The sequence below is a fragment of the Cynoglossus semilaevis genome, chromosome W (genome assembly GCF_000523025.1).
Source record: "Cynoglossus semilaevis isolate Cse_v1.0 chromosome W, Cse_v1.0, whole genome shotgun sequence".
NCBI classification, from domain to species: Eukaryota; Metazoa; Chordata; class Actinopteri; order Pleuronectiformes; family Cynoglossidae; genus Cynoglossus; species Cynoglossus semilaevis.
In genome coordinates this window covers 1,727,678-1,745,854 of record NC_024327.1, presented here as the reverse complement: position 1 = coordinate 1,745,854, position 18,177 = coordinate 1,727,678, and the positions used below count along the sequence as shown (strand labels likewise).

The window sequence follows — 18,177 nt, the reverse complement described above, 5'->3', positions numbered from 1 at the left end:
TTCCCTCCGCCTGTAATCACCACTGCTGCCCCCTCCCCCCCTCGCCCCTCCCTACAGTCAAAAACAAAGAAACGCTGTCGTCTTTGTTTTGTAGGAGACCTAGATCTAGATGGTCTAGATGTTGGTCCACGCAAAAAAAAACAAAACAAAAAAACCATCAACTACGATCATCACACGTGGAGTCGGAAAAATAGGCAGTTTGAACTTCCTGTCTGCGATTGACCGCGGACCACCTCAGGACACGGACCTGTCAGTAGACCCACTCCATCGTTGACTTACCAATATGGACGTCACCTGACTTCCTTTAATGTCACGTGAACACACATACACATACTGGTGGTGTGAGTGAGGCCCCCCGCCCCCCTCAGATGTCCCTGGTGTCCATCCCACCCAGGCAGCAACAAATGTGTGTGTGGACAACAGGTGGACAGACGATATGGAGAAAGTGGTGTTGGTGTTGACAGGCAGTGTGTTTACACCTGTAAACAAACCCCACACATGCACTCTGGTATTAATGACTTGTGAGGATGTAATACATTATGGCCTTTACCAGGACCATAACCAAACTAACCTGTGACTAACCCACAAATAATTGTTGCTAACTGTGGCTATTGCTAACTGATTTTGTTGCTTTTGTTTTACTCGTTGCTAACTTTATTTCGTCCGATTTGCTAACTCTTAGCATCATCTAGGACACTGTTTCCCAAACTTTTTTTTTCTTGGGACCCATATTTTAAAAGTCGCAAACCTTCGCGACGAAGTCAATAGACGTTAATCGTAACATCCTGGGAAACAGGAGGAGGCGAGGCGACCCCCCCCCAAAAAACAATTCTTGCGACCCACCTCAGGGTTGCGACCCAGTTTTTGGGAAACAATGCTCTAGGTTAACCTTTGTTTATATATGTGTTAGCTACTTCATGTATTTGGTCGCTAGGTTTTGTTACTATCATTACATTAGCATTTAGCAATACAACGACCTTGTCCGTATTTGGACTCGTCGACGTTTAAGAGTAGTGGAAAAAAAACCCACCCAGCCTCAAACCAGCGACCTCCTTGCTGTAAGGCAAGTGCACCAACCGCTCCGTCGCTCAGTCGGGAACAAAGACGTGAGCGAGTTTTTCTCACAGTTTTTCAGTTTTTTTACCCGAGGTCTTTGTGGAATCAAACCTTCACGTCCTCGTCTGTCGCCTCATTTACTTCCTGATTCTTCGGCCTCTTGCTGATAACGGTGGAAGTTGTCAGATGTGCGCTTTGAGGCTAACCACCGCTAATCGCGCTAATCTTTACTCATGCCTCACACACATCACAGCAGCCCCCCACCGCCCCCCACATTATCATGTGATGTTATCATGTGATATCACCTTCCTTCTGCTCTGACTCCGAGTTGACCTCTGACTGTTAGCACGCGGCCCTGAGAACGGACTGGAAACAGAGTTGACGTTAAAATTCCACCTTAAAATCTACAGTTTTGAACAGACAGGGCGAAGAGGAGCATGCTGGGAAAAAAATTACAGTACATAAGAGGATTAACCCTGAGCTTTATGTTGAAGTGTACAAACACCATATGGTTACGTACGCGCTAATGCAGCAGTTCCCAACCTCTGTGCCGTGGCCTGCTAGTGTGCCGCGGAAAATGATCCAAATGTCCCAAAACTATTATTTATTTATTAAAAATTATTTTTCTTTTGTAATTTGTCAAAGTGCAATGCAATCCTCTTCCACTAGGTGGCAGCAGATGGTTGTTAAAACTTAAGAAAAGATGATCAGACCTGTTGAAGATCGTTGTTTCTTTCTTCAATTCCTGCCACTATATTAGCATCGTCTTCAACTAAACAGGAGTACCTTTTTTTAATAAATTTAAACTTGAATTTTATAAAGATTTTTGTTACATATACGTTTTGCGAGATTTTTGTTCGGTGGTGGCGCTAACGGGCCACTTCCTTAGGAACACCTTATCAACATTTAACTTTTTTAACCACTTAACAACCTTTTAAGGTCACTTTTAAGGCGGCATCTGGAGCCAATCCCAGCAGCCGTCAGGTGAGGGTGGGGCTAAACCCCGACCAGGACATCCATCCATCCATCCATTTTCATCCACTTATCCGTTACCGGGCAGCAGTCGCCACCCAAATCACATTGCACCGTACCAACCTAAACCTTCCTGCAGCTGGTGAGTACACCGGAAGGCGCCAACCGCCCTAACCGGGATTCGAACTTGCCCAGGAGGTGAACCCTGGGGTTCCACACCACTGACAGAGACATTGCCTCTGGGCCAAAGCACCACTCGACCAGGACATTTTTTTTAAATAATAAAGGACCTGATGAAGTCGAAAGATAAACATCGTTGGCCTCATCATATTTGAGTGGAATAATCAAATCACTCGGAAAGTTCCAGGGAAACCCGGAAACATAAAAATTGCAATTTTAAATTTAAATTTTTTTTTTTAATTCTCTCGCTGGAATTTTTCCTTCATCTGATTTTCATACATCAGTACCACAGTGATCCACAGGCCTTATGTTGAATGTCCACCCATCTATGTACAGTATATACATACATATATACATATATACATATATACATACATACTATATATATTGCATATTAAACGGTCGCGGTCGCTGCTGGTTGACATCGCTAGGCACGAGATGCTGCTTCCGAGCGCAGCCCGTCTTGGCCAGACCTGAATGCGCTGTGCTCTCGTCCCCCTCCGGATGTAGTTGTTAGGCCTCATTACCCTCCCACAGACACAAAGACCCCCTTCACATCCTTCTCTATCCCGTCCATTGTGAAGCTTCTGCCTGAAGGCCCTTTTGCCTCGGCGGCCACTCCGGGACTAAATGCACCTCCTGTCAGCGCCGGCTCCCGGTGCCAGTTCAGCTGCTGGAGGAGGCTCGAAGGTGATCGGGTCTGAGAAGAAGAAGAAGAAGAAGAAGAAGAAGAAGGAGAAGAAGAAGAAGAAGAAGAAGAAGAAGAAGAAGTTCTATCGCGGACCACCAGGTGTGAATGTTAGCGTGAACAGGGCCGTCGACGTTCCACTGGACAGCCACATCAGTGTCTGACGTTCAACACATAAACCCAGATATATAATATTATTATAATTATTTATAATTATTATTACTTTTTTAACATTTGAAAAAAAAAATTAAAAAAAGCAGATGCGAACAATTCCACTGTCTGACCACTGGAGGGCAGCAGTCACATTTGAAGTTGAGTTCATGAGGCGAAGTCAGCACCTGATCTGATTTTGTTTGGACTTAAATGTCTGACCACTAATTGATTCTTTATATTAGAACACGTCACAATAACGTACAAACACGTCATCAATCCGTGAAATAAAATGCGGGAAAAACATGATGTAAGTTTGCTCTTTGACTTTCAAAGGGCGGATTCTCTTATTTATATTTATATTTATATTTATATTTATATTTATATTTATATTTATATTTATATTTATATTTATATTTGTATTTGTATTTGTATTTGTATTTGTATTTGTATTTATATTTATATTTATCATTCCAACTGGATTATTATTATAATTCAGTTGCTTTTCAAGCGAGTTACTTCATTTGATTTCATACGGCAATCTGCTTTCACCTGCTGGTCAAATCTTGCAATTACACGAACACATAAAAATCTGCCAATTGTCCTCAGACATCAAGCACGAGTCCAAAGTTCGTGGACAGAGGCGTGCACATGTTTAATTAACTTTTATAATAATCATTTAATTGAAGTTATGAAACCGGAAGTCACATGGACAAAAATCTGTGTTTAAAAAAAATAAGAAAAAAAACAAGCAGCGACTGAAGTTCTCTGATTAGACGGGTTTTAATGTCATTTTCTTGGTTTGTTAGTGCAGACGCGGAAATCGGCAGACATTTTTGATGTTCCGGTCTGAGCCACTTCCTGTTTGGAATTCCTCCTGACGGCGTCTTTCTGCTGATGCGGTTGTGGACGGTTCACGGAGACGGTCGTCGTCGTCGTCTTCTGGTTCTGGACAGGTCTGTTTCCCGTCAGAGAGAGCGCAGAGTCTCTTCTCAGACGTTGCCCACCGCCGCCGCCCTTCAGGGTCTCAGATCTGGCGCGTGGGCTGACGATGACCGGGGGACACGTCTTGGGAACGATGGTGGTCATGGTCCTGGACAGGAGCCTCCCTCTCCTGGTGGTCAGAGGAGGAACTGTTGGAGGGTTCTGTCGCCTCTCCAGACCTCGGGTGTTGAGGTTCAACCTCTGGAACTGACGCTCCAGGTCCTTCACGGCCGTGTCGGTGTAGTCCCGCATCTCCTCCTGCAGCAGGCGGACACATTCTTGGAACTCAACCCTCAGGGTTTTCGCGACCGCCTCCAGCTGAGCCTGGAGCTCCTCCTCCCGACTCCGATCCGTCGTCCCTCCAGATGCTCCTCTGTCCTTGTCGCTCCCACCTTTGACCTTCAGTTCGCCGTCCTTGAGTTTGTGGACCAACTCCAGCAGGGTGCTCTGTGGCGGAGGCCGCGCGCCGCCCTGCGACCTCATCTGTTTACGCACCTGTTGGAGGAGCGACTGCATGGTCATGTGGTTCTCCTTCTCCGCAGCAGCAGCACCGACCGTTGAGGATTCATCATCGGTACCGGCTGACGGGAGCTGCTCTTTCTCCGACGCCTCCTGTCTTTCTTGGAGCTCCTCTCCATTCACCAGTATCTGGAGACGACCTTCGGGAGACGACATCTTCACGCCGTGTCTTGTCATCGTGTCCGTGTCTGTGTGTGTCTCAGCTGAGGAGGAGTAGGAGCGCCGTAGTGGGCTGGGTCTGATCTGCTGCCGTGTCGATCTCTGGAGCTCAGGCGTCGGGGGATTGAGACCTACAGTCTGGTGTTGGGTTACACTGATGTTTACTGAAACACAACAACCAGAAACACAACAGGGCAATGGATGGATGGATGGATGGATGGAGGGATGGATGGATGGATGGATGGAGGGATGGAGGGATGGATGGGTGGAGGGATGGATGGATGGATGGATGAACAGATGGAGGGACGGATGGCTGGAGGGATGGATAGATGGATGGATGGAAGGGATGAATGGAAGGGATGGACGGAAGAGATGGATGGATCGACTGATGGATGGATGGATGGATGATGGAGGGAGGGAGGGATGGATGGATGGAGGGATGGAGGGATGGATGGATGAACAGAGGGAGGGACGGATGGCTGGAGGATGGATAGATGGATGGATGGAAGGGATGAATGGAAGGGATGGACGGAAGAGATGGATGGATCGACTGATGGATGGATGGATGGATGGAGGGATGGAGGGATGGAGGGATGGAGGGATGGATGGGTGGAGGGATGGATGGATGGATGGATGGAAGGATGGAGGGATGGATGGATGGAGGGATGGAGGGATGGAGGGATGGATGGATGGAGGGATGGATGAATGGATGAATGGATGAATGGATGGATGGATGGGTGGATGGATGGATGGATGAATGGATGGATGAACGGATGGACAGATAGATGGATGGATGGACTGATGGATGAATGGACGGATGGATGGATGGACTGATAGATGGATGGATGGATGGATGGATGATGGAGGGCGGGAGGGAGGGATGGATGGATGGAGGGATGGAGGGATGGAGGGATGGAGGGATGGAGGGATGGATGGATGAACAGAGGGAGGGACGGATGGCTGGAGGATGGATAGATGGATGGATGGAAGGGATGAATGGAAGGGATGGACGGAATAGATGGATGGATCGACTGATGGATGGATGGATGGATGGAGGGATGGAGGGATGGATGGGTGGAGGGATGGATGGATGGATGAATGGATCGATGGATCGACAGATAGATGGATGGATGGATGGACTGATGGATGGATGAATGGATGAATGGATGGATGGATGGATGGATGATGGAGGGAGGGAGGGGTGGATGGATGGGTGGATGGATGGATGGATGAATGGATCGATGGATCGACAGATAGATGGATGGATGGATGGACTGATGGATGGACTGATGGATGACAAATCAAACGCCTCTTCATCATTAAAGTTAATGTGTTGAACAGGTGGGTCAGGACCAGTCCTTCAGCGCCCCCCAAGGCTTCACGCGTGATCTGCGTCCATGACGACGGGTGGAGTACTGAAAACAGCACGAAAAAACACAGGTCCTCCTCAGAGACCGAGCTATGTGTGTGTGTGTGGACCAGCGTCTAATTAGTGAGCAGTGACATCATCAGCGGGTGTGTCACAACACTGTTACTGGTGCTGTTGTTATACCATGTGACCAGGCCCTGAGCCACAGCTTTAGCATCATTTTTATTATCATTATTATTATTTTTCATTGGTATCCAGTATCTTACTTTTTTGGAGAAGTAACTAGTAACTAGTAACTAGGTAACACGTCCATCACTGGTATGTGTTGGACTAAGCCAGGCATGGCCAACCTGTAGCTCGGGGGCCACATGAGGCTCTTACGTTCATGTCGAATTTTATCTTTGTGTTTTTTTTACGCTTTTTACAAGTGAATCCCATGGCGATGTGCGCAAATTACTTGCCGAAAAAATGACGTCTGGACGAGAAAATGATGAAATCCTTTTGAACCAACAATCCTGTTTAGAGGAAATTCCACATCACATCCAAATGTATTTATTTATTTATCGTAAAATCTTTGAAGGATCATCTGAAGAAAACTCAGGGGGGTGTTTCAAGTCACGCTTACAACCAGCCCCCCCCGAGCCAATCAGAGGCCAGCATCGGTGAGCCTCCTCTCGGTGCTAAACGCTAACACATGTACATTCTTCTCTGTTCTTTCTAGAAAGAAAAAAAAACGCAGCTGGAACTTACAAAAAAAAAATTCATGCAGGTTTTCTGTGGAGTTCCCTCCGAGAACAAGAGACGGAAATTGAAAAACAAAAAATTGTTAAAATTTGAATATATAAATAAATATACACATATATTTTTTTAAAAAAGAGACTATATTTGAAGTAGTAAATGCTGGAGGGGTTTTACTTTGTAATCATTATGTAACAGCAAAAATACTCACCAGTACTCTTCCCTACCCCCTCCCTCCCTACCTCCTTCCTCCCCTCCCTCACCCCCCTCCCTCCCCTCCTTCTCTCCTCCTCCAACACTTGTGTAGGAATATCCGTCTCCTCCGTGTGGTCGTTCACTCTGACGGTCAGGTCAGTCGGGTCAGGACGGCAGGAGCAGCGATGGTGAGTTCTCACTCTTTCATAGTACTACATTAGTACTACACTAGTACTGCACTAGTACTGCGAGTAATTAGGAGGTTCAAACTGTGCTTTTCCTTCACAGACGACGTACACGGACAAAGGAGAAAAGGTTGGTGGTTAAAAATGATTTCTCTGGGAATCGAACCCATGACTGCTCCCGTGGCACGCGTGCTAACCGCTACGCCACGGAACGCCGTGTTGCAGGAATGATACGACGTCTTTGACTTTGACTTTGAAATCTTCTCGGATTTCTCTGGGAATCGAACCCATGACTCTGCCACCGTGGCACGCGTGTTAACCACTACGCCACGGAACACCGTGTTGCAAGAATGATGCAACGTCTTTGACTTTGACTTTCTTCTCATCTCCAGCACGATCAGGGCCGGTTCCTCTGCTTCGACCACCTGACCTTCTGGGTCGGAAACGCCAAGCAGGTACGTTACCACACAAGTCCGACTCTCACCCCTAAACATTTTTTTTCTCTTTTTCCCCAGAGAAGGGGTCAGTATGTTATAGCCAGGCTATTGGTCCTGCGGCGGGGGGGTGAAGGGTCAACCCCCAACACCTCAGACCACAAACACGTTTTATTACAGTGGTTCTCAAATGGCGGTACGCAGACCCTCGGGGTACTGAAAGCTAATGAAGAGGCTACGTAGAAAATTTTAAAAATATAAAAAATATATAAAAATATAAAAAAAATTTTTTTTTGTTGCTCTGATTTTTGATATTGTTTTTTCATAGGTTTGAGTCCCAGCAATCACTCGCAGATTTTTTCATTTTGTTTCAGTTTATCTTTTTGTTTTTGTTTTTTATCTCCACATTGAACATCACCGAAACAGGTTTGAGAACCGCGAGGCTCATTAAGTTATAACAGGGGGGGTTGCGACCCGTGGGCCTACGGGGGCTTGGAGCCCGGCAGCCGCGATGTGGTGTCGCACGTGGTCAAACAAGACAAGGTAAAGTAGCTTCAGCTTCATTGGCTCTTTAACATAGTGGTGTCCAAAGTGAGGCGCTCGGAACAAGTGTGGAATGAAGATAAAATATAGGTAAAAAAAATGATGTGAGAGTCAAAGATTTCACAGCAGCCACTGAGAGGATGTTGGTTCAGAGAATTCAAGTTGCAACGTTATTTCTCTAGATGGCGCTCTTTCATTTTTTGTGGAAAATATATTTTTTTGAATTGTCTTTTTTTTCTCTCCCGCTTGTTAAAAAAAATCTGTTTTGTAGAATAAAAAAAATCATTGGAGTTTAAACAAAAGCTATCCAAAAGGGGGCGCTGTACATGTCAATGTGAGAACATCAGTTTTTTGAAGCTAACATATATTTTTCATGTTTACTTTCCACCTGACAGATCATTTACGTTTTTTCTTCTGCCCTCAACCCCGGAAACAAAGGTAAGGCTCAGGGGAAAAAATTTGGACCGCACAAAAAATTTTAGGGGACGCCAATTTTTTTTTTTTTACACGTAAATGTATAATAAATTATTCTTTAGAGAGTTACGGTGCAAGAGTTAAACTGTTAGCACGACGTGATAAACGAACCGAAAACGTTCTCCTCAGAGATGGGAGAACATTTGGTGAGACACGGGGACGGAGTGAAGGACATAGCGTTTACCGTGGAGGACTGTGATTTTATCGTAAAGGTATTTTTTTTTTAATTGGAATTTTTTAAAAGTTTTTTTTATAAACGCAGTTTCTCAACGTGATTTTTCTCTGATTTCAGAAAGCCAAGGAGAACGGCACAGTACTCGTAAAGGAACCTCACACCCTGGAGGACAAACACGGCAAAGTCCGACTAGCGGTCCTCCAGACGGTCAGAGACGTCACCTAGCTTTGGTTCAAGTAAAAGTAAAAAAAAAAAAAAATCAAATATATGTCGTCCGCTGCAGTACGGTGACACCACACACACCCTGGTGGAGAGGACGGGATACGGCGGCGTGTTCCTGCCAGGATTCCAATCTTCTGCGGTCAAAGACCCTTTATTGGCCAAACTGTATGAACGCCATTGTCGCTCAGCTGTTTTCACCTCCCATGATGCAGTTCTGCCATTAAATATATTCTTTGAGTTTCAGTCCCGGTGGGAAGCTCAACTTCATCGACCACGTCGTGGGAAACCAACCCGACGACGAGATGGTTCCGGTCGTGGAATGGTAACACTTTCCTAAAGACTGACGATGATCGGACACCAGTCACAGATCAGCATGACTCAGCGTTTTGTTTTGTTTTTTGTTTGTTTTGTTTTAATGGCTCAGCTGTGGTTTTCACATCTGGAGCTCGTTTGGAGACGAGAGAGGTCGAGAGGCCGCTCTCTGAACGGGATCCGTCATTGGTCGATTTTCAAAAACGGGGGGGGGGGGGGAAAAAGCACCAGATGTGAACGGGGTGGAGAAGAGGAAATAATCGAGGATGATTTCCGCGCTCGTCACCTCTGACGAATGTTCCCCTGGTGCCACAGGTATCGGAGGAACCTCCTGTTCCATCGGTTCTGGTCGGTGGATGACAAGCAGCTGCAGACGGAGTTCAGTGCCCTGCGCTCCATCGTCATGGCCAACTACGAGGAGACGGTGAAGATGCCCATCAACGAGCCGGCGATGGGGAAGAGGAAGTCTCAGATCCAGGTGAATGTGATGGGAAATTCTCACAGCGAGGGTTTGGACAACGACGATGAAGACAGAGAAGAGAGCTAATCTGATCTAATCCAAACGAATCTAGTCCAATCCAATCTAAACTAATCTGATCTAATCTAATCCAATCTAAACGAATCCAATGTAATCTAATCCAGTTCTATCCAATACAATGCAATCCAATGTAAACTAATATAATCTAATCCAATCTAATCCAATCTAATCTAATCTAATCCAATCTAATCCAGTCCTATCCAATACAATGTAATCTAATCTGATCCAATCTAATCCAATAGAAAATTAATCCAATGTAATCTAATCTGACCTAATCTAATCAAATCTAAACTAATATAATATAATCCAATCCAATGTAATCTAATCCAATCTAAACTAATCCAATCTAAACTAATGTAATCTAATCTGATCCAATCTAATCCAATAGAAAATTAATCCAATGTAATCTAATCTAATCTAATCAAATCTAATCCAGTCCTATCCAATACAATGTAATCTAATCTGATCCAATCTAATCCAATAGAAAATTAATCCAATGTAATCTAATCTGACCTAATCTAATCAAATCTAAACTAATATAATATAATCCAATCCAATGTAATCTAATCTAATCTAATCCAATGTAATTTAATCCATTCTAGTCCAATTCAATGTAATCTAATCTAAACAAATCCAATGTAATCTAATCCAGTTCTATCCAATACAATGCAATCCAATGTAAACTAATATAATCTAATCTGATCTAATCTAATCAAATCTAAACTAATATAATATAATCCAATCCAATGTAATCTAATCTAATCTAATCAAATCTAAACTAATATAATATAATCCAATCCAATGTAATCTAATCTGATCCAATCTAATCCAATAGAAAATTAATCCAATGTAATCTAATCCAGTTCTATCCAATACAATGCAATCCAATGTAAACTAATATAATCTAATCTGATCTAATATAATCCAATTTAAACTAATATAATATAATCCAATCCAATGTAATCTAATCTGACCTAATCTAATCAAATCTAAACTAATATAATATAATCCAATCCAATGTAATCTAATCTGACCTAATCTAATCAAATCTAAACTAATATAATATAATCCAATCCAATGTAATCTAATCCAGTTCTATCCAATACAATGCAATCCAATGTAAACTAATATAATCTAATCCAATCTAATCCAATCTAATCCAATCTAATCCAATCTAATCCAGTCTTATCCAATACAATGTAATCTAATCTGATCTAATATAATCCAATTTAAACTAATATAATATAATCCAATCCAATGTAATCTAATCCAATCTAAACTAATCCAATCTAAACTAATGTAATCTAATCTGATCCAATCTAATCCAATAGAAAATTAATCCAATGTAATCTAATCCAGTTCTATCCAATACAATGCAATCCAATGTAAACTAATATAATCTAATCTGATCTAATATAATCCAATTTAAACTAATATAATATAATCCAATCCAATGTAATCTAATCCAGTTCTATCCAATACAATGCAATCCAATGTAAACTAATATAATCTAATCCAATCTAATCCAATCTAATCCAGTCTTATCCAATACAATGTAATCTAATCTGATCTAATATAATCCAATTTAAACTAATATAATATAATCCAATCTAATCTAATCCAATGTAATTTAATCCATTCTAGTCAAATTCAATGTGATCTAATCTAAACAAATCCAATGTAATCTAATCTGATCCAATCTAATCCAATAGAAAATTAATCCAATGTAATCTAATCCAATCTAAACTAATCCAATCTAAACTAATGTAATCTAATCTGATCCAATCTAATCCAATAGAAAATTAATCCAATGTAATCTAATCTAATCTAATCCAATGTAATTTAATCCATTCTAGTCAAATTCAATGTGATCTAATCTAAACAAATCCAATGTAATCTAATCTGACCTAATCTAATCAAATCTAAACTAATATAATATAATCCAATCCAATGTAATCTAATCTGACCTAATCTAATCAAATCTAAACTAATATAATATAATCCAATCCAATGTAATCTAATCTGATCTAATATAATCCAATTTAAACTAATATAATATAATCCAATCTAATCTAATCTAATCCAATCTAATCCAATCTAATCCAATCTAACCTAATCTAATCCAATCTAATCCAGTCTTATCCAATACAATGTAATCTAATCTGATCCAATCTAATCCAATAGAAAATTAATCCAATGTAATCTAATCCAATCTAAACTAATGTAATCTAATCTGATCTAATATAATCCAATTTAAACTAATATAATATAATCCAATCCAATGTAATCTAATCCAGTTCTATCCAATACAATGCAATCCAATGTAAACAAATATAATCTAATCCAATCTAATCCAATCTAACCTAATCTAATCCAATCTAATCCAATCTAATCCAATCTAACCTAATCTAATCCAATCTAATCCAATCTAACCTAATCTAATCCAATCTAATCCAATCTAATCTAATCTAATCCAATGTAATTTAATCCATTCTAGTCAAATTCAATGTGATCTAATCTAAACAAATCCAATGTAATCTAATCTGACCTAATCTAATCAAATCTAAACTAATATAATATAATCCAATCCAATGTAATCTAATCCAATCTAAACTAATGTAATCTAATCTGATCCAATCTAATCCAATAGAAAATTAATCCAATGTAATCTAATCCAATCTAAACTAATCCAATCTAAACTAATGTAATCTAATCTGATCCAATCTAATCCAATAGAAAATTAATCCAATGTAATCTAATCTAATCTAATCCAATGTAATTTAATCCATTCTAGTCCAATTCAATGTAATCTAATCTAAACAAATCCAATGTAATCTAATCTGACCTAATCTAATCAAATCTAAACTAATATAATATAATCCAATCCAATGTAATCTAATCCAGTTCTATCCAATACAATGCAATCCAATGTAAACTAATATAATCTAATCTGATCTAATATAATCCAATTTAAACTAATATAATATAATCCAATCTAATCTAATCCAATGTAATTTAATCCATTCTAGTCCAATTCAATGTAATCTAATCTAAACAAATCCAATGTAATCTAATCCAATCTAAACTAATCCAATCTAAACTAATCCAATCTAAACTAATGTAATCTAATCTGATCCAATCTAATCCAATAGAAAATTAATCCAATGTAATCTAATCCAATCTAAACTAATGTAATCTAATCTGATCCAATCTAATCCAATAGAAAATTAATCCAATGTAATCTAATCCAATCTAAACTAATCCAATCTAAACTAATCCAATCTAAACTAATATAATCTAATCTGATCTAATCTAATCAAATCTAAACTAATATAATATAATCCAATCTAATCTAATCCAATGTAATTTAATCCATTCTAGTCCAATTCAATGTAATCTAATCTAAACAAATCCAATGTAATCTAATCCAGTTCTATCCAATACAATGCAATCCAATGTAAACTAATATAATCTAATCTGATCTAATATAATCCAATTTAAACTAATATAATATAATCCAATCTAATCTAATCTAATCCAATCTAATCCAATCTAATCCAATCTAACCTAATCTAATCCAATCTAATCCAATCTAATCCAGTCTTATCCAATACAATGTAATCTAATCTGATCCAATCTAATCCAATAGAAAATTAATCCAATGTAATCTAATCTAATCTAATCCAATGTAATTTAATCCATTCTAGTCAAATTCAATGTGATCTAATCTAAACAAATCCAATGTAATCTAATCCAATCTAAACTAATCCAATCTAAACTAATCCAATCTAAACTAATCCAATCTAAACTAATCCAATCTAAACTAATCCAATCTAAACTAATGTAATCTAATCTGATCCAATCTAATCCAATAGAAAATTAATCCAATGTAATCTAATCTGATCCAATCTAATCCAATAGAAAATTAATCCAATGTAATCTAATCCAATCTAAACTAATATAATCTAATCTGATCTAATATAATCCAATTTAAACTAATATAATATAATCCAATCCAATGTAATCTAATCCAATCTAAACTAATCCAATCTAAACTAATCCAATCTAAACTAATCCAATCTAAACTAATCCAATCTAAACTAATGTAATCTAATCTGATCCAATCTAATCCAATAGAAAATTAATCCAATGTAATCTAATCTGACCTAATCTAATCAAATCTAAACTAATATAATATAATCCAATCTAATCTAATCCAATGTAATTTAATCCATTCTAGTCCAATTCAATGTAATCTAATCTAAACAAATCCAATGTAATCTAATCCAATCTAAACTAATCCAATCTAAACTAATATAATCTAATCTGATCTAATATAATCCAATTTAAACTAATATAATATAATCCAATCCAATGTAATCTAATCTAATCTAGCCTAGGAGTATCTGGCGTACTATCCATCCATCCACGTGCATCTAATCTCATCTAATCCAATCTAATCCATCTAGGAGTACGTGGAGTACTATGGAGGACCAGGAGTACAGCACATAGCCATGAACACTTCAGACATAATTACTGCAGTAAGTACTTTCTGGAGTACTCTGGTTTTGTCTTTGAAACTCTGCAGAATGAGCCTTTAATACGTCCATTTCTCGGCAGATCACCAACCTGAAAGAACGCGGCATGGAGTTCATGTCGGTGCCCGACACGTATTACGAACAGCTGAGGGAGAACCTGAAGGGGTCAAAGGTCAAGATCACAGAGGACCTGGACGTCCTGCAGGTCAGGACCGGGATTTTAGCCGTGACTCACAACTTACTGTGTCAACTATTTACTTCGAACCGGCAGCAGACGTTTACGATCTTGTTTTTTCTCTCCGTCGCGAACCAGGGCTTGAGCATCCTGGTGGACTATGACGACAATGGATACTTACTTCAAATCTTCACCAAACCCGTCCAGGACCGGCCCACGGTGTTCCTGGAGGTCATCCAGAGACACAACCACCAGGGTTTTGGTGCCGGGAACTTCAAATCCCTCTTCGAAGCCATCGAAGCCGACCAGGCCGCCAGAGGAAATCTGACCGTGCTGACGCCAAACGGAGACGCGCAGAACATCTGAAACCTTGTCTTTTATTCTCACACCACGTGGGCCACACGTGATAGACGCTAATAGTAACCCACACACCGTGCTAATGCTAGTGTGCTAATTAAGAATCCACAGAGAGAAGAGTTAAAAATCGTGTCACTCTCAACAGAATTACGAATTATGATTTTTTTTAAAACAACACAGTCAACGTACACGTTAAAGCTTGACTCAAGCAAAAAAAACATTCGATTCTCGTAAATGAAAACGTTTTGTACGGCACATCGCAGTGTCACCATCTCGTAATAAAAGAGCTAAGTGTTTCAGTTTTCCTCAGTTATTCTTGATTCTTTTCTTCATTTTTTATCTCAAACGCCAATATTGTAAATATCGGAAGTCAAGGCTAGCGTCATTGTTCAGTTCAGTTCAAAGAACCGCGGCAGCCGTTGGCTTCACACAAACAGGGAATCTTGGTTTCCTCGATGGGGAACTTGTAGTCATAGGTGATCTCCTCGTTGATGCTGATTGGCTGCCGGGAATAGATGACGATCTTCTTCTGGGACTCCACAGTGATGATCTTAGCGTAGCAGTTAGGCTGCGGGAGTAAAAAAAAAAAGAATTTTTAAATATCATATATATATACAGGGAGTGCAGAATTATTAGGCAAGTTGTATTTTTGAGGATTAATTTTATTATTGAACAACAACCATGTTCTTAATGAACCCAAAAGACTCATTAATATCAAAGCTGAATATTTTTGGGAGTTGGAGTGGGGCTTTTTTAGTTTTAGCTATTTTAGGAGGATATCTGTGTGTGTGCAGGTGACTATTACTGTGCATAATTATTAGGCAACTTAGAAAACAAATATATACCCATTTCAATTATTTATTTTCACCAGGGAAACCAATATAACAGTTCACAAATTTCACAAATATACATTTCTGACATTCAAAAACAAATCAGTGACCAATATAGCCACCTTTCTTTGCAAGGACACTCAAAAGCCTGCCATCCATGGATTCTGTCAGTGTTTTGATCTGTTCACGATCAACATTGCGTGCAGCAGCAACCACAGCCTCCCAGACACTGTTCAGAGAGGTGTACTGTTTTCCCTCCTTGTAAATCTCACATTTGATGAGGGACCACAGGTTCTCTATGGGGTTCAGATCAGGTGAACAAGGAGGCCATGTCATTAGTTTTTCTTCTTTTAGGCCCTTTCTTGCCAGCCACGCTGTGGAGTACTTGGATGCGTGTGATGGAGCATTGTCCTGCATGAAAATCATGTTTTTCTTGAAGGATGCGGACTTCTTCCTGTACCACTGCTTGAAGAAGGTGTCTTCCAGAAACTGGCAGTAGGACTGGGAGTTGAGCTTGACTCCATCCTCAACCCGAAAAGGCCCCACAAGCTCATCTTTGATGATACCAGCCCATACCAGTACCCCACCTCCACCTTGCTGGCGTCTGAGTCGGACTAGAGCTCTCTGCCCTTTACCGATCCAGCCACGGGCCCATCCATCTGGCCCATCAAGACTCACTCTCATTTCATCAGTCCATAAAACCTTAGAAAAATCAGTCTTGAGATATTTCTTGGCCCAGTCTTGACGTTTCAGCTTGTGTGTCTTGTTCAGTGGTGGTCGTTTTTCAGCCTTTCTTACCTTGGCCATGTCTCTGAGTATTGCACACCTTGTGCTTTTGGGCACTCCAGTGATGTTGCAGCTCTGAAATATGGCAAAACTGGTGGCAAGTGGCATCTTGGCAGCTGCACTCTTGACTTTTCTCAGTTCATGGGCAGTTATTTTGCGCCTTGGTTTCTCCACACGCTTTTTGCGACCCTGTTGACTATTTTGAATGAAACGCTTGATTGTTCGATGATCACGCTTCAGAAGCTTGGCAATTTTAAGAGTGCTGCATCCCTCTGCAAGATATCTCACTATTTTTGACTTTTCTGAGCCTGTCAAGTCCCTCTTCTGACCCATTTTGCCAAAGGAAAGGAAGTTGCCTAATAATTATGCACACCTGATATAGGGTGTTGATGTCATTAGACCACACCCCTTCTCATTACAGAGATGCACATCACCTGATATGCTTAATTGGTAGTGGGCTTTCGAGCCTATACAGCTTGGAGTAAGACAACGTGCATAAAGAGGATGATGTGGTCAAAATACTCATTTGCCTAATAATTCTGCACTCCCTGTATTAAAATAATAATAAAATAATACTAGGCTAACTAACTAATTATAGGTTAGTTTTATATTTTATAATTATTAAAATACATTTTAAAAAATTTCAGTACGAATTTTAATAATGTGATCAGTTTCATTATTAAAAAAAAACGTAACGTTTGTGAAGACGTGTATTTTACACATGTCCTCCCGCAGTCCGAGCGTTATAAACTATCTAAAGTTACTGCATAAACTGCAGCGAAAAGACGGAGGGGGTGAGGCAAACAGTAGCACGCCGCACCGGAAGGCACACAACGAGTTGCTGTTTTCACTAGAGTGCGCGACTAGAATATAATAACAATAATTATAATAATATCAACGAAAATGACGACAATAACGACGGTAATGAAGTCGAGGAGACTTAAAACTAGGGCGGACGTATACAGGAGTGATCCGTGGAAAACACCACAACAACGTCGTCTTCAGCTACAAATAAAAGGTAAAACTTTCACCCAAACGCTAAGAATATGACACTGTGTGTTAACGAGGAAAAATTAAAAGTCGTATGTGAGTCGTTGTTAACGGTTTAACTGTAAAACACTCGGTGGAAGAGGAACAAATGTGTGACGTTTTTGTCTTGGATCTAGATATCCCTCCGCGTCGGCGGTCATGTTGGAGAAAAAACAACATGGCGAAAAGATGTTTTTAATGAGTCTGTTTACATTTAATTAATGTGCTTTTGGTTTGTTTACTAGTAAACAAAACCTTCAAATCAAAATATATTAAAAATGTATTTTTTAACACCTCGGGCTAAATAATAATCTATCCATCCATCCATCATCAACCGCTTATCCGGGGCAAAACTCCCATGAACCCTCAAGCACCCTGTGGAGGGTATAGAGCTGGTCCAGTGTTCCACGACCAGGACGAAAACCGCATTGTTTCTCTTGAATCCGAGGTTCGACTATCGGCCGGATTCTCCTCTCTAGTACTCTGGAATAGACTTTTCCCGGGAGGCTGAAGACTGTGATCCCCCTATAGTTGGAACACACCCTCCGGTCCCCTTTTTTGAAAAGAGG

The 18,177-nt window shown here is 40.4% G+C and overlaps 2 protein-coding genes across 2 annotated transcripts in view; one reads left to right on the top strand and one right to left on the bottom strand.

Annotated features, from left to right (window-relative positions):
* The first annotated feature begins 7,124 nt into the window (after positions 1 to 7,124).
* LOC103396905 (4-hydroxyphenylpyruvate dioxygenase-like) lies at positions 7,125 to 15,184 on the top strand. Its single transcript, XM_008335149.3, has 13 exons — positions 7,125 to 7,198; positions 7,299 to 7,325; positions 7,588 to 7,654; positions 8,072 to 8,172; positions 8,568 to 8,610; positions 8,776 to 8,858; positions 8,939 to 9,028; positions 9,105 to 9,208; positions 9,288 to 9,365; positions 9,671 to 9,833; positions 14,363 to 14,434; positions 14,514 to 14,636; positions 14,745 to 15,184. The coding sequence occupies exons 1-13, from the start codon at positions 7,196 to 7,198 to the stop codon at positions 14,970 to 14,972; spliced, it is 1,182 nt and encodes a 393-aa protein (XP_008333371.1). The 5' UTR covers positions 7,125 to 7,195; the 3' UTR covers positions 14,973 to 15,184.
* A 125-nt stretch (positions 15,185 to 15,309) lies between these two features.
* LOC103396917 (histone-lysine N-methyltransferase SETD1B-A-like) overlaps positions 15,310 to 18,177 on the bottom strand; it is a 20,271-nt gene continuing 17,403 nt past the window's right edge. The window contains exon 17 of the mRNA XM_025052909.1: positions 15,310 to 15,531. Within this exon, the coding sequence (XP_024908677.1) occupies positions 15,358 to 15,531 (174 nt within the window). The 3' untranslated portion in view covers positions 15,310 to 15,357. The remainder of the gene's footprint in view (positions 15,532 to 18,177) is intronic.